This window comes from Panthera uncia, assembly GCF_023721935.1.
Source record: "Panthera uncia isolate 11264 chromosome D3 unlocalized genomic scaffold, Puncia_PCG_1.0 HiC_scaffold_8, whole genome shotgun sequence".
Lineage (NCBI taxonomy): Eukaryota > Metazoa > Chordata > Mammalia > Carnivora > Felidae > Panthera > Panthera uncia.
The window spans coordinates 77,863,007-77,879,565 of NW_026057586.1; the positions used below are offsets into that span (position 1 = coordinate 77,863,007).

The 16,559-nt window shown below is 53.7% G+C and overlaps 1 protein-coding gene across 2 annotated transcripts in view; it reads left to right on the forward strand.

Moving 5' to 3' along the window:
* The window catches only part of TESC (tescalcin), a 52,000-nt gene that overhangs the window by 22,704 nt on the left and 12,737 nt on the right, over positions 1-16,559 (forward strand). For both annotated transcript variants that reach the window (XM_049619276.1, XM_049619277.1), the window contains exon 2: positions 1,866-1,935. In XM_049619276.1, the coding sequence (XP_049475233.1) occupies positions 1,866-1,935 (70 nt within the window). The remainder of the gene's footprint in view (positions 1-1,865; positions 1,936-16,559) is intronic.

The window sequence follows — 16,559 nt, forward strand, 5'->3', positions numbered from 1 at the left end:
CTACATCTGCAATGGGAATACAGCCCTATCCCAGGGTGCCGTGGGGAACAGGTGCACTGATGTGTGGAGATGCGCCTCTGGTACACGGAGAACCCTTCACAGCTGTTGGCCATCCTGAGGGGTATTTCCTCACCAACAGCTTCTAGGGAGGCTGGAGAATTCTGAGCTATAGATTCTTTTTTTTTTTAAATACTTATTTACTTTGGGAAGAGCACAAGCAGGGGAGGGGCAGAGAGAGGGGGACAGAGGATCTGCAGCAGGCTCTGCGCAGACAGCAGTGAGCCCGACGTGGGGCTCGAATTCACAAACCGTGAGATCATGACTTGGGCCGAAGTCAGACGCTCAACTGACTGAGCCACCAGGAGCCCTTGAGCTACGTATTCTTAAAGTGATACAACCTGAGCCTGAGACCCCCCCCCCAAAAAAGATGAGGAGGACACCTGGCTAGCTCAGCCGGTGGAGCATGTGACTCTTGATCTGGGGGTTGTAGTTTGAGCCCTGCATTGGGTATAGAGATTACTTAGATTACTTAAAAAGGGGGTGCCTAGGTGGCTCAGTCAGCTGAGTGTCTGACTCTTGATTTCGGCTCAGGTCATGATCCCAGGGTCGTGGGATCGAGCCCCACGTTGGGCTCCATGCTGAGCGTGGAGACTGCTTGGGATTCTCTCTCCCTCTGCCCCTTTCCCCCCTCGTGCGTGCGCGCGCGCGCGCACACACACACTCTCTCTCTCTCTCTCTCTCTCTCTCTCAAATAAACATTTTTTTTTCTTGTAATACTTGAAAAAAAAGCAACAGCAAATGAGATGACCAGCTGGTCCCAGAAATTAGCTGTCTCTGGAACAAGAAAAGACATTTATAATAGGGCATGGGAAATGCCGGGAGGAGCCGGGGGGAGGGGGGATGGCTGTTTGGAAAGTTTTGCCCGAACCGTGTATAGTCCCCGGGGAACCGGCCCTCAAGGCCTTGGAGCACCAGGATATGTGGGCAGGCAGGCGATACCGAGTGAAGGCAGGTTGAAGGCGGGGTCAGGAGATGGACCCCACTCCACCAGTCACCGGTCGTGCGGTCTCGAGTGCTCTGAGCTGCAGTTTGCAAATTATCCCACAGAGAAAAGCACATCTGCTCCCTTATGCAGGATGTGTCGTGGATGAGGGGAGACAATGCAGGTCCGGGTGTCATACTGTGTGCTTCATAAAACAGGCCCTCGTGGGGGTGGAGCCCTTATGAAACCCGGGATGTGCAAGGCCCCGTCTTACTGGGGAAGACACAGCGGCCCGCCAGCCCGAAATGGTAATTACGAAAAACTGTACTTAAGGTTTTCTAGAACTACTGGGAAGATCTAAATACGTCCTCCACAGCGCAATGATCAAAATTCTCTTTCTTCTCCTTCCAATCCCCTTGCTGCACCAGATTCTCCTTCCGCGTCCTACTGCGTGTCTCCCAAGTGACTTCCAGCAGCAGCCCGAACCCCTTTGCCCTGCCATGCCCCTCTGTCTCTCCGTACGTGACCGTATGAAGCCCCTTGCTCCTGCTCCCCCTGTCTTCGGGAGCAGGAGGGGAAGAAGTCACACGGATGTGATCCCTTTAGGGGGAAGGGGAAAATGAGCTGGTTCACTTTCGTGCTGTCCCGGCAGCTGCCGTTCGTAGCACAGGCTGTCTTGCCGGGGGATCGGAGGTAATGACCCCAGGGGTGCACTGCCAGGAAGAATGGGACGCCCTTTGTCGGTTTCTTCGTCTGGAGGTGGTCGGTGTTGCCCGCCTGGGAAGTGTGGGAGAATGTCACCAGCCTCCTGCTGGTGGCTCAAGTTCAGCGGTCAGTGATGTCTTCTCTCTCTCTTTCTCTCCCTCCCTCCCCTGTTTCCCAGTCTCCTCAGACCAGATCGAGCAGCTCCACCGGAGGTTTAAGCAGCTGAGTGGAGACCAGCCCACCATTCGGTAAGATCTGCAGTTGGGTTTGGGCCTTGGGCAGCTCCATGGCCCTTGAGGATTTCTCTTCTCTCTCTTTCCCTGAGTTCAGCATGACTCTGGAAGAGCCCCTGGGTGGCCCCATTTCCTGTGGCAAACTTGCAGTTGTCATTCTTTTGGTCCCTCTAGATAAGATGTTCTAGAGCCATACTTGTTGGGATCAGGAATGTCTGTCTAGAGTGAAGACAGGGGGCCAGTCAGCCACATGTACCCTGCCCTGGCTTCCTCAAATGGGACACGCTCCTGGCCTCTGTGCTTAGAATCTCAGGTATACGTAACTTGAAGACCTCGTTGAAGGTCTCTTCACTCTGCTTCCTCTCCGTTGTTAGTTCCGGCCTCAGGCAAGATGGCGGGCAGCAGACTGATTTCTTGACAGAAGTCAGACTGGCCATCCTACATTGCCTTTAAAAAAGTTTTTTTTAATGTTTGTTTATTTTTGAGAGACAGAGCGTGAGTGGGGGAGGGGCAGAGAGAGAGAGAGGGAGACACAGAATCCGAAGCAGCCACCAGGCTCTGAGCTGTCAGCACAGAGCCCGACGCAGGGCTTGAACTCATAGACCGTGAGATCATGACCTGAGCTGAAGTCAGATGCTTACCCGACTGAGCCACCCAGGTGCCCCCCTACATTGCATGTTTAATGTTAATCTTTTAGAAGCTGGGTAGGTTCATTCTCTTTTTTTTTTAATTTGTTTTTAAGTTTATTTTTGACAGAGTATGAGCGTGAGCTGGGGAGGGGCAGAGAGAGAGGGAGATACAGAATGTGAAGCAGGCTCCACGCTATGAACTGTCAGCACGGAGCCCGACGCGGGGCTCGAACTCAGACTGTGAGATCATGACCTGGGCCGAAGTCAGACGCCCAACCGACTGAGCCACCCAGGTGCCCCAGGTTATTTCTTTATGAGGAGGAATGCCCTAAACTGTCCCCCTTACCCCAAGAGAGAGTGTGTTCAGTCTTCCATGCTGGTTGAGTTCTATAGAGCTAGGTTAGTGAGCGATCCTAGTTAGCATGTTTGGTCGTTGCACAGTTGGGGAGGAAGCTTCAAGTTGAAGTGTAGCAAGCGGGGTCCCCGACGCACAGTAAACAGCGTTCTACCACAGACTTTCAAACAGATGGAGTTTCCTAAAATAAATATGCAAGGTCTTCAGGTTACAGTCTTTGAACTTCCAACATTTAATAATACTTAATAATAATTTAAGAATATTAAAAATATTAAAATTTAAAAATAATAACTTTTAATAACCCAGGGAAACGTCCTTTTTCTTAGCCAACAGACTAAAATTTCACCTAAGCTTTATGGAAATTGACAGAAACAATCACTTTCCTTGGTCTGTCTAAACAAAAGCATGTTGTTGATCCCACACGTCATGTTTTCAAAGCATCCGTTTCCAGAGCTTAGATTCTGGTGATCTCTTGGTTCCTGTGGCCTCCTGTCTCAGTTTGATTGTATCCAAGGCAGAATTAAAGCCAGTTAGGAGTGTTGTGGTCAATTCTGTCTGTGACACCTGGGTAAGCCCCGTGAAGGAGAGGGAGTGAGCCCAGGGGAAAGTCACCTGGCTTCTCATCGGCTCCGAGAGCGTTCCATGTCCGAGTGGGAGCCGGTCACCGTGGCCAGGGCTAGAGATGCAAATTGGTTTTTCCCAGAGCAGTGACGGAGCGGGGCTGGGCCATCAGCCAGGGTGGAGACTGGAGTGCTTTCCCAGGGCCGGGTGGGCACACCTTGGCCGGACACCTGGGAGTCTAAGGAGAGGCCACGTCTGTGCACCTGGATGTTGGAACCTGGAAGTGTCAAGGGCACCCCCCTTCCTTCGGGAGCTTCTGTGCATGTGCTCTGTACCAGGTGCTTGGTACCTGTGCTGCTGGATGCAGCCTACCGTGGGTGGCGTGTGAAGGCGGGGCCCCCTTTCTCAAGATAGTCTTCCAGTAAGCCCCGGAAGAAGCTGCTCTAGTCGGGGGTCTCTGGGTCTTGCCTCTTGAGAGGTTGTAAGTTTCCGTGCCGCGTGTGTTTAATTTCCAGACTTGGGGGAAACAGAGGCAAAAACCCAGACTTGAGAAACCGTTTGCATCGGCCTCCTGTATAGGAGGGGCTGTGTGTGTTTGCGTTAGTTGCTCTCTGTCTCTGAGCCTCCGTCCTCATCCGTAAAGTGATTTGGGTGCGGAACGTAAGCAGGTACCATGTGGGAAGATCCCACTTTGAGCTGGTTGGGCAGCCCGGCTGCCATCCTCCCCACGGTGGGTGAGGTCTCGGGGACCCACCCTGAGATGCCTGTTAGCAGATGTCTGACCGTGGGGCGGGAGTGGAGGCGGGGAGCACAGGTGCTGTGTGGGGAGGGGGCTGTGAGGCCCTCGGAGCCCCTCCCACTTCGAGGTTCTAGCATCCGAGCCCGGTGTCGCCCAGCGGCCCCTCCGGGGCCTCTGCGAGGACGAACTGAAACACTGTGACCTGCACACATTCTTTCCCAGCTTGAGCGTGTGTGCGTGGATCACTCGAGAATGTTCCTAATGCAGGCTCGGCCTCAGCAGGTGGGTGGGGCCTGAGACTCTGCATTTCACTGGGGGTCGCAGGGCCCCCAGGGGCCAGCACGGTGCCCCGGGGCACAGTTAAGTGCTCACTCAGCAAATGCAGCTGCCTTTCTCTCTGCCACTGACCAGCTCTCCCGCCCCCTGGCCTCAGACGTCAGTCTGTGTGGTATTCCCAACCTCCTCCACTCCCCTCAGGCCCGTGGCCTCCCTCCCTTGCCTCACATCCCTCTGACTAAACCCGTCCCGGCTGTTGGGCCTTAGCAGCGTTTCTCCAGCCAAGTCTGCCTGGACGATGCCCCCGACCCAGTCAGCGCCCCGTCAGGCTCCCTGGGCCCCGCACATCTCTGTAGCCGCATGGGGTGACTCCAGTTCGCCTCCCGGTGGGACACCGGCTGTGAATGTGTGTGTGAATCACCTGGGAGCCTGGTTCAAAGGCAGGATTTGATTCACGGGTCTGGAGCCGGGCCCGAGACTCTGCATTTCCAACAAGCATGAGTGGTCGTGGGCAGGTCGGCCTCCCCAGCACGGAGGATGGTGCCCAGTGGGCCCCCCGGGTTCTATGGGTGGAGGCTGCATCCTCTCAGGCACGGAGACTCCTACCTCCCACTCGTGGGCTAGGCCAGGGCGTGGGAATACGAGCCCTCGGCTCTGCCTCCCCACCCCCAGGACCACCGCACACCTCACCCTTTGCGCATCTGCCGAGACCCAGTGAGCAGCCCTTGCTCCAGCTTTGGGGGCTCCCCTGTGCCTTTAAGGTGACATCTGTACTCTAGCTGGGGTCCGCCAAGGTCTTTAGATGCTGGCTTTTGCTTTGCTGAGGTCTCAGTGTGGACACCACGTCCTGCAGGATAACCCCCCTACCTCCTGTCCTCCCATGGCCTCCTCCTGGGGGTGCCCCAACCTGCCACTTACAGAATTGCAACTGTGCCCCTAATAGACAGCTGGCCCCGTGCAGGGCGGGAACTGGGGCTTTGTTTCTTGGGCCTAGTGCTCAGTTCAGGTCTGGTAATGTTCTAGATGCTCGGGGGTACAACTGGCGGGTTGAACGAACGAATGAATGAATGAATGAATGAGACCAAAGTAATGAGGCAAAAGTGAGTATAAGAACTACCAAAATTCTTTAAAATCGTTTTTAATGTTTATTTTTGAGAGAGGGAGGGAGGGGAGAGAGAGACAGAATCTGAAGCAGGGTCCAGGCTCTGAGCTGTCAGCCCAGAGCCCAATGTGGGGCTCAAACTCATGAACTAAAGATCGGAGGCTTAACCAACTGAGCCACCCAGGCACCCCAGGACTACCAAAGTTCTCTTTATACGCCATGAAGCATGGTGTACGTGAGACCCGTTGTTGTTAATACTGTTTCCCTCCAGAAGGTGTACATATTCCCGGGAAAGAATTTATCTGGGGCCTGGCTCATAGGAACTGCTCACCGATGTAAGCTGTTATTATCTGAGCATGTTACTTGAGCCTCATAAAAACCCCACAGGAAGCAGTGGTAGGAACACCTGTTCTCCCCATTTTACAGACGGGAGGCTCAGAGAGGTCGTGTACCTGTGCCTGAGTCACACAGCTTGTAAGTGGAGGAGCTCAGTGCTGAGATGCCTCTGTAAGGAAGTTGTGGACATTTCTTGCGAGTGGTCTCGGGACCTCAGTCACCCTCGTCTGCCGTCTGAGGACCCTTACCATCCCGCGGTGGGCATGTATAATTCCCACCACCAAAGCCCCTGCTCCCTAATTTCCTAGTCTCTGCTGGGAGGGTAGCGTCAGCCGCACATGGTGACAGCCCTGCCCAGCAGGAAGGAGGTGACAGGCCACAGTGTTCTATGCAAACAGGCCTGCCTGAAAAGCCCCTCCCAGACCCACTTTGCCTGATCCTAATCTGTCTCTCAGGACCCGGAAAAGGGTGATTGGGCAGGTTTTCGGTCCCGCGGGCTTTCCTGCCCACCCTCCTAGGGCAGAAGGATGAGCAGCCCTGGGCTGTGATCTGGTCCCTAGCACCGTCCCCACACTGCCAGGGGGTTCCCGAGTGACCCTGGGGGGGGCCTCTCTGATACCTGGGTACACCTGGGGGGCTGTGGATTATGCTGGGGTTTCAGAGTAGGGAAAGGAGCTTTTGCTTCCTTAGGGTTGAGTTTGGCGAAAGGCACTGACTGGGGTCCGCTGGGCGAGGCCCCCAGCACCGCAGTCTGTGAGGGGTGTGGGAGGCAGCACCCTTTGCCCCTGCCTCTCAGAAAATGAAGGTGCCCGAGAGCCTAGGATCCCATGGGGCAGGCGTTGGGGGGGGGGGGGGGGGGGGAAAATACCTTCAGTGCAAAAGGCCCCTTAAAAGTGGCCATTTAAACCTGAAGGCTTTAAACATAGACCTGATAAGTTTTGTAAGTTGCATTAAAAAATGAAGAGGGGCTCAGGTCATGATCTCCACGGTTCGTGGGTTCGACTCTGCGTGGATAGTGGGGAGCCTGCTTGGGATTCTCGCTCTCCCTCTCTCTCTGCCCCTCCCCACTTGCTCTCTTTCAAAATAAATAAACTTAAAAAAATATAAAATTTTATTAATGAAGAATTGAGTTTCTGAATTTGTGACTTTGTTAAGTTGTATATAGCTTAAAAAAAAAAAATCAAAACCGAGTAAAAACTGCCAAAACGGATTTAATGTTAACCCACCATTTTCCTATCCATGTTTGGTTGGTCTCCTCTCCTTCTAAAAATTATCCTAGGATGTGCAGGGATGGCCTCACCCCTGAGGCCTCAAAGCTGATATGTCAGGACTCCCGCTCTGTGTGTGTGTGTGTGTGTGTGTGTGTCTTACAAAGCCCAGCATCTGATTTAAAAAACAAAAATTCGGGGCACCTGGGTGGCTCAGTCGGTTGGGCATCCAGCTTCGGCTCCGTTCATGATCTCAGGGTCTGTGTGTTTGAGCCCCACATCGGGCTCTGTGCTGTCAGTTCTGAGCCTGGAGCCTGCTTTGGATTCTGTGTCTCCTTCTCTCTCTGCCCCTCCCCTACTCACATCTGTCTCTATCAAAAAAATGAATAAATGTTTAAAAAAAATTTTTAAAACAAAAATTCATAATGCTGCATTATTTTTCTTTAAGGGCCCCCCAAAACCTGAATCCACCCTGACCACAAAGCACTGAGCTCCATGGCCTCTTGGAGAAATGCTTGAGTAGAAAATGGTCATGTGACACATCGAGTACCAATCCTATGCAGAGACTTCTGTCCTCAAAACGTTTTCTTCTTCTAGCAGGGAAGCCCCTCCCCAAGGAAACCCATGAACAGATCCGGATTGCAGGTAGTGAGGAAAATACAATAATTGCTGCGTGCACTTTTTCTTTCTGAAGTCGGGCCACTCGACTGGTGAATGTCTTAAACAGCAAATTTGACTTCCTGAGAGCGGCCGCGGCAGGCTCTCGAAGCCCCAGAAATAGACGCTGTGCCATACGTCAGACATCGTGCTGCAGGCCGGTAGGAGGGCTGATTAGGTAAAGCCACACCGCAAAAATATTTGTAGATTCACCAGGCCCCCGAGTGTGGAGTGAGTCGTGGCATGAACGGAACCACGGACATACGAGGCGAAGGCGGGGAGCGGTGTTCGTTGTTCGTCACCAAAGCATACGGCAGCCTTCGGACAGGCTGCCCGCCAGGGCACCGACAAAGCCCTGACTCCGCGTCCTGTTTTGCATCCCCCGGCGGCACTCACCCCGGCTCTGTCGAGTTAAAGGTCTGCTCACAGTCAAGTGCGTACGTAGGAGCCCCAGCTGCCGTTAGCTGAGGGCTGGCATGTGCCGGGCACGGGGCTGAATGGCCACACGTGGGGTCCTAGGGGTCTCAGGGAGCCTGTGAAGTTCACACCATTATCCCATCTTCCAGATTGAGAAACTGAGGCTAAAGAGGATAAGGTCACCCAGCAGGGCTGGGGTTCAGAGGCAGAGCTGGAGGCCCCCAAATAGTTTCCTATTTAAAATTTGTATCTTGTAGGGACACCTAGGTGGCTCAGTTGGTTGGGCATCCTAGCCTTGGTTTCAGCTCAGGTCATGAGCTCACAGTGTTGTGAGATGAAGCCGCGCATCTGGCTCTGTGCTGGCGGCTCAGAGCCTGGAGTCTGCTTCCATTTCTGTGTCTCCCTCTCTCTGTTCCTCCCCCACTCGCACTCTGTCTCACTCTCTCAAAAATAAGCAAACATTAAAAAAAAAAAAAATGTTTAAGGCTGTATCTTTTGATGGGTTTACTTAGGGAGGGTGTTCCCTGCTTAGAAGAAAAGCCAGAGCCTACAGTGATCATACTGCATTTGTCTAAAGTAAGCCATTTTAATCTAGTAGCTTTGCTTTTAGCTTGTCAAATAGCTAGAAATTTCCTTTTTTTTTTTTTCTTTCTTTAAGTACTCACAACAGTGAAGAGTTGAGGCCCTGCCTTCATCCTCAGGCCATTTTGCTGTCAGTGTTTAACAGGTTCCGGGAGTTAACGCATCTTCCCTTTAAGGCTTCGGCTTGGATGGCGCATGTTCATCTGAAAGAGAAGAGCCCACAGTTGCTTGTAAAACTCCCCAGGCCACAGTGGGCACAAGCGGGCCTGCTCTCCTGTCTGTTCAGGTGACCCGGAGAGCCGTGCAGGGGTCCCTTCAGTGTGAGGGGTGCAAGGTGTCCCTGAAACAGGACGAAGCTTTCTAAATGGACCCGAATAATTCGCAAGTCTCGAATAGAAAGTTTTTACAGAGACTCTTTCCCCCGGAAGTTGAAGGACTCAGCCCTTGCTTGCAGAAGCAGGTAGTGGGGGCTTCTGTTTGGAGTGGGGACATGGGTGGGGGTGCGGGGAGGGAGGACCGGAGGGGGAACTAGCATGCACACAAGTTCATTATATGTATTCTTTAGTTTTTTTTAGTGTTTTTTTATTTTTGAGAGAAAAAGAGCATGAATAGGGGAGAGAGGGAGACACAATCCAAAGCAGGCTCCAGGCTCTGAGCTGTCAGCACAAAACCCACCGCGGGCCTTGAACTTACAAAGAGTGAAATCATGACCTGAGCGGAAGTCGGATGCTTAACCGACTGAGCCACCCACGCGTCCCACAAGCTCATCACATGTGAGATGAGGGAAGGAAACAGGACAGGGAGGGTGCATGTCTTGGGACCGTGGTGGGAGAAGGACCTTGGGGTAGGTGGCCATGTTTGGACTAGAACAGAAGGGACAGAAGGAGCTCTGTGTGATGACAAGAGGGAAGGGGCGCGAGGCAGTGGCAGACCCCTGTGCGATGGGCCTTCGTCCCTACCTCCCTCCTGACCTGTCAGCCTCCTGCTCCAGTCCCAACTCTGCGTCCTGTTTTGCATCCCCCGGCAGCACTCACCCCTGCTTTGTCGAGTTAAAGGTCTGCTCACAGTCAGGTGCATACATAGGAGCCCCAGCTGCCGTTAGCTGAGGGCTGGCATGTGCCGGGCACGGGGCTGTTCCTGCTGTTCCCGCCTCGGAGCTCTAGAACGCACTCGTGACCTGCTTTCTAGAATGCTTTTCTCCAGAGCGGGGTTTCTATTGGCACTTGGGGCTGGAGAATGTGTGTGGGGGCAGGGGTGTTCTGTGCATGGTAGGGTGTAGAGCACATTCTGGGACCCCCCCCCCCACCGGGTGACTACCGAAAAGGTCCCCAGACATGGCCCCGTGTTCCCTGGGGGTTTGAGAACTCACCACACTCTGCTCTCTGCCGTGTGTCACCTTTCCTGGTCGCCCCACTGAGACTTGATCTGATTCTCTGGGGTCTCTGTCCTGTCTCTGCTTGGTATGGTTGCAAAGTGCTCATTGCTGCCCGAGACAGGTCATTTTCCCTCTGTCTCATTTCCCCTGCTGGAATCCCGGGAGGGGTGATGTCTGTCCCACTCACTGCTGAAGCCAGCACCTGGAAGCAGGTCTGGCACGTGGAAGGTCCCTGTGATTAGTACATGGCAGGTGTTGAGAGGACAGCTGGGTACGGGCCTGGAGCAGATACAGGAGAAGTTGAGAAAGCGTGTGGTGGGGAAGGGTGACGTTGGTGACGCCGCACCAGTCACTGAAAGAGGCATTTGCCTGGTGGCAAGGGGACCAGGGCTTTTTCTGTGTGTGTGTGTGTACACACACACACACACACACACACACACACACACATATTTAGTGTTTATTTTGAGAGTAAGAATGTGTACATGAGCTGGGGAAGGGCAGAGAGAGAGGGTAGGAGAGGAACTCCCAAGCAGGCTGCACACTGTGCAGAGCCTGATGCAGGGCTCGATCCCACGAACTGCAAGATCATGACCTGAGCCGAAGTCAAGAGTTGGACGCTTAACCGACTGAGCCACCCAGGTGCTCCTGTGCCAGATCTTTCGTGCAAAGGCACGTGGACGGGAGAAACGCCTGGCGTGGTTAGGGAATTCCTAGCGTTTCTTAAACGTTAACCTTCATGTGAGTTCCCCAGGGATCACGTTAAAATGCAGGCTCTGATTCCGGGCCAGCTGAGGGCTCTGTGTGTCACACACCAAGTGAGACTGATGCTCCTGGTCCAGGGATGACACTTTGAGCTGCTCAGCATTGCCCGGGGAGACACACGGTAAGTGACTCTTGGTTCCTCCTTTGTGAGTCCCCACGGGTCCCCAGTTTCCCCAGGGTGGGGCCTCCAGGAGAGTCGGGCAGGCAGCCCCCACGGTAGAGACCCTTCTCCGATGGGTCGGTGAGAGCAGGGAGGCTGGAGTTCCAGGCTGGGAGCCGTTGGGGCCTCGCTGGGTCCTCAGCTCCCGGTGGGTCAGGCCCGGTGGGGGCTGAGGATGACCGAGCCAGCAGAGGGCCTGGCAGAGAAGCTGGCCCTCAGAGCTGCCGGAAACCGGCCCCCACGACGAGGCTTGCGGAGGAGCCCCTCCTTGGTGGTTGCTCAGTCTTTCCTTCCCTTGCGGGCTGGACGCTTGTCTTGCCTTCTTTCTGGGTCCCGGATGGGGCCTCTCGGGGCTGGGTGGGGGCAGATCCCCGACCAAGATTTCAGTTGTGTGCTCTCTTTCAAGTAAAACCGTGCAACCCAGAGGAAGTAGCAAGTGTGAGGAAGCGCACAGGGCGGTTAGAGCCGGATTCAAAGCTGTCCTCCTAGCTGTGGGGCTGTGGCCTCCTCACTTGGCCTCCCGGGGCCTCCTTTCCTCACCTGCACGATGGGGACTGTGCGTGTGTGGGGCGGATCAAACACGGTGGTGTTTGCAAAGCGCTTAGCACAGCCTGGCCCTGGGAAAGCCCTCAGGATGCGGGCGAGGGGGGTGCAGAGGATCCTTAAACCCCCGGGTTCGATCCCCCACCCCACCCAGAGCAGGTGTGCAAGTTGTGTGCCCCTGGGGTCTCCGCGGGGGACCCCTCCCCGCTGGTCACAGGGGCCCCATGGCCGACCCCCGGCCACCGCATATCAGCTGTGGCCCCAGAGCCCTGGGCTTGGGTGGGGCAGAGCCCTTCCCGGGCTGCAGCCTGGGCCCGACACCTTCAGCTGAGCCGGTTCTACCAGCCCAGTGGGCACCTGGCGGGGGTGGGGGGGTGGAGGAGGAAGGAAAACAAGACCGAAACTGGCGTTTATGGGACATTAAACTGCGGTCAGCCTCTCCCAGGCTCTGGACTCGAGGCCTGCAATCGACTCGTTCAAAAAGGCAAATATCCGGGTGTCCCCGAGACCGGCAGCCAGGACCGAAGTCTTGCTAGCATCTGCTCCCTGGGGATTCTGAGTGCTGCCTGTGTCTTTTTTTTTTTTTTTTTTTTTTTTTTTTTTGCCACAAGACATTTCTTTAGCTCTCTGCCTCAGTTTCCCCCATCTTTTTAAAAATTTTTTTTGTTAACGTTTATTTATTTTTGAGACAGAGAGAGAGCATGAACGGGGGAGGGTCAGAAAGAGGGAGACACAGAATCGGAAACAGGCTCCAGGCTCCGAGCTGTCAGCACAGAGCCCGACGCGGGGCTCTAACTCACAGACCGCGAGATCGTGACCTGAGCCGAAGTTGGCCACTCAACCGACTGAGCCACCCAGGCGCCCCTCCCCCATCTTTAACATGGGGATGAGTGTCTGCCTTATAGGAGAATAAGGTAAATCTCTTAGAGCACTTACCAGACACCTTGGGAGTAATAGGTTAGCTGGTATTATTATTCTACTTTTAAATACACACATATGTGTGTGTATACATATATATTTATATACTTTAAGTTTTTATTCATTTATTTTGAGACCGACAGAGAGCAAGTGGGGGAGGGACAGAGAGAGGGAGAGAGAGAATCCCAAGCAGGCTCCACGTGGTCAGTGAGAAGCCTCACGCAGGGCTCGAACCCAAGAACTGCGAGATCATGACCTGAGCCGAAACCAAGAGTCGGAGGCTTAACCAACTGAGTCACCCAGGCACCCCTATTATTCTCATTTTAAAATTAAGAGCTCGCTGTGTGTCAGGCAACGTCCTAAGTACCTTATGTGCGTTTATCGGATTTAATAATTTCGTTAACCCCATGATACTGCCTAGGCATTCCCCTGATCCCCATTTCACAGAGGAGAAATTGAGGCTCCGAGATGTGGAGAGGCTCACCCAAGATGATGGGCCTGGTGAGGAGCAGATCCTGAACCAGACCCCGGGTACACTTGATTTCACATCCCCTTGGCCGTGGGCGGTGCTAGGTGTTCACCAAATTCACAGATGAAGAAACTGAGGCACGGGGCATCGGTACGGTGCCCGTGTGAGGGAGAGCTGAGATTTGAGGGGGAATCCAGCAGGCACCCACGGAGAGAGGGAGCAAGGGCAGCTGGGCTTCTGAGACACCTGCACGGACCCGCCAAAGGCTGTGATGCCAGGACCCAGGACACTGCCCTCGTCCGAGTCCTAGTATCTGCCTCACCTCCTCTGCTGTCAGTGGGAGGTCAGCCTTCTTTTCTTATTACCGTTCTTCTGTAGACACTGGTCAGGGTCTGTGAGGTCCTTCTTCCCTCTATCCTGCCTCCTTCCAGAGTCCGCCTAGGCCCGGGTTTCTCCCAACCCCCTAGAACCCGCAGTTTCCCTGTCGATGGTCTCTGTTCCCTTCCGGGGAATTAACCAGATCCATTTCCCGGGTGTGTCCCCCAATATGCTCCTTCCAGCAGCTCTGGGGGACAGCTCCTCTGGTAGCCCATTCCCGAGCTCAGCAAGCCACAGCTGGGGGTTGATGGTCTCCAAGGATCCAAGGGGAAGTCCTGGGAGCAGCTAAAGGTCTGGGCACCTGGGAGGGGAACTGAGTCTGGTGCCAGCCAGGTGCTCAGGACAGAATGAACCGGGAGGCGAGCCCCACCCGTGCTCACCACCCCTTCCACTCCGCTCCCTGAGCACCTGTGATGCCCCCAGCCGTATGAGGTTGAGAATGTGGGGCTATGGAAATGAGAGTCCCTGTCCCCATGCTGCATGCTCTCGGGCATGTGAAAGCTTCCGTCTATGGCATCTGTGTGCCTGCTTTACAGATGAGGAAACTGAGGCTGAGGAGGAATTAGCCGTGACCCTCTGGCCAACGAAAGCCAGAGGGGGCTTGGGGTCTCATGTACTAACTCGCCACGGAGCAGCTGGTTGCTGCTTTTCCATTCTCCCAGAATTCTCTCTCCGGCTCCACGTGGCCCCTTTGACTTGACGTGTTCCCATGCGGGGGTCTCTGGGCATTCTGTCTCTTGTCTCCAGTTGGGTATGATGTGCACAGAGAAGAGCAGAAATGTGTCGGGTCACAGAGAGGGACTTTCATGGATTGAACATACCCATGACTGACACCCAGATCGAGAGCAGAACGTTCTCAGCCTCAAAGCCTCCCCACGGCCCCTCCTGGTCACCCTCCCCGAAAGCAGTTGACCTGTATCCTGACTTCCAGCTGTAGGGCTTAGTGTTGGTACCTTTTGTTCTTTATGTAAATACGGTCACAGTGCAGTGGTTCTTTGCTTTTTGGTTTTTAAATGTATTTTCGGGGATTTTTTAAAAATGCCGTACTGAGATATAATGCACGTTATTGTACAGTTTACTAATTTAAAGTATGTAATTAGGAGCGCCTGGGTGGCTTGGTTGAGCTTCCAACTTTGGTTCAGGTCATGATCTCATGGTTCATGGGTTCGAGCCCTGCATCAGGCTCTGTGCTGACAGCTCGGAGCCTGGAGCCTGCCCCGGATTCTGTGTCTCCCCTTCTCTCCCTGCCCCTCCCCTGCTCACACTCTGTCTCTAAGAATAAACATTTAAAAGAATTTTAAAAAGTATATTAAAAGAAAGTATGCAATCAATTTGAGGACATTTCTGTCACCACCCCCCAAAGAAACCCTGTACTAATTAGCCATCAACCCCTCTAGCACCCTACCCCTGGCAACCATTCGTCTTCTTTCAGTCCCTATGGATTTATCTCTTCCAGTCACCAAGTATAAATGGGTCCTCTCATACGTGGCCCTTTTGAGCCAGGCTGCTCCTTTTTTCTTGTCTTGTCTTGTCTTGTCTTTTCTTTCCCTCCCCTCCCCTCCCCTCCCCTCCCCTCCCCTTATGTTTAATTACTTTTGAGAGAGAGAGAGAGGAAAAAAAAAAAAACAAGTGAGCGAGGGGCAGAGAGAGAGGGAGACACAGAATCCAAAGCAGGCTCAGGCTCTGAGCTGTCAGCACCGAGCCGGGTGCGGGGCTCGAACTCCCAAACCGCGAGATCACAGCCTGAGCCAAAATCAAGAGCCAGATGCTCAACTGCTTGCACCACCCAAGCATCCCGTGCCTGGCTTCCTTCACTTAGTGCCATGTCTTCAAGGTTGGTCTACATCGTAGCATGTATCCGTACTACATTCCCTGTCATGGCCAAACAGTATTCCATCCCCCAGGCGACTGTCCTGAGTGCACCCCTTCTTTGGACCTGGGATCTTAGGAATCTAAAACGCGGGCATCCACTGACACTGGCTCCTGAGTTTGGCCCGGCGCCCCACCAGCCAGCCCGGCCAGGAGCATCAGGAAAAAGACAGAAAGGAGTGTGTGGGTCGGGGTGGGCTCACGGGGGCAGGGGATTCTGAACGCCAGGACCAGGTCTCCGTTTGCCTCTGGCCCTCAGTCTCCCCATCGGTAGGGTGGGGGCGGGACAGGGGTCAGCCATGTGCTTCGGGAAGCTTCCAACTCAAACAGTGCTTAATTCTCCAGGTATGTGGCACTTCCTCCTTCCCAGCATGGCTTTGTTCTAGTTTTGAGTTCCAGATCTGATGAATATCCCACCCCTGGACATTCTCATTTTAAGTAGCTGCTATTTCCTCTTCCCTGGCCTGGGTGCCTCCTTGCTCCCCGGGGTTACCAGCCTGTGCCTTGGGTCCCTTTCAAGGCTACTACTCCTTGAAGTCCATGGAACAGAAGAAAGAGGTGAGTAGGAAGCAGGTTCTGAGAACAGAGGATGGCCTCATGTGGGAAGGTTGGACTGTGGACCCGCAGCCTGTATGACCCAGTGACAGGGTAGCTGGGTTTGAAATTCACCCTCTCCCACCCCAAGCCAGCATCGTTTTTTTTGTTGTTGTTGTTGTTTGTTTGTTTGTTGTCTTAAACATCTTTACCGAAATACAGGTCACATATCATACGTCTTGCCCATTAAAATGTATAATTCCAGGGGTGCCTGGCTGCCTCAGTGGGTAGAGCAGGCGACTCTTGATCTCGGGGTTGTGAGTTCAAGCCCCACGTTGGGTATAGATCACTTAAAATCTTAAAAAAGTGTATATAATTCCGTGGCTTTTAGAATCCTTGAAGGTGTGTGTCCAGCCCCACAGTCAATTTCAGAATATTTTGATCATCCTCTAAAGAAACCTTGTACCTTTGCTGTCCCTTTCCGTCATTCTCCCAGCCCCTGGCAACCACCGGTCTACTTCCTGTCTCTACGGATTTACCCGTTCTAGATGTTTCGTGTAGATGGAATCACACTGTGTGGTCTTTGGCGTCTGGCTGCTTTTACTCAGCACATCTAGTGTTTTCAAGGCTCCTCTGTGTTGCAGCGTGGATCCCTACTTCTTTCCTTTTTATGGCTGGAGAATCGACCGCGATTTCTCGACTCATCGGTTCACAGACACTTGGGAGATTCCCACTTTGTGGCTCTTATGAGTAAGGCCGCTGTACCACC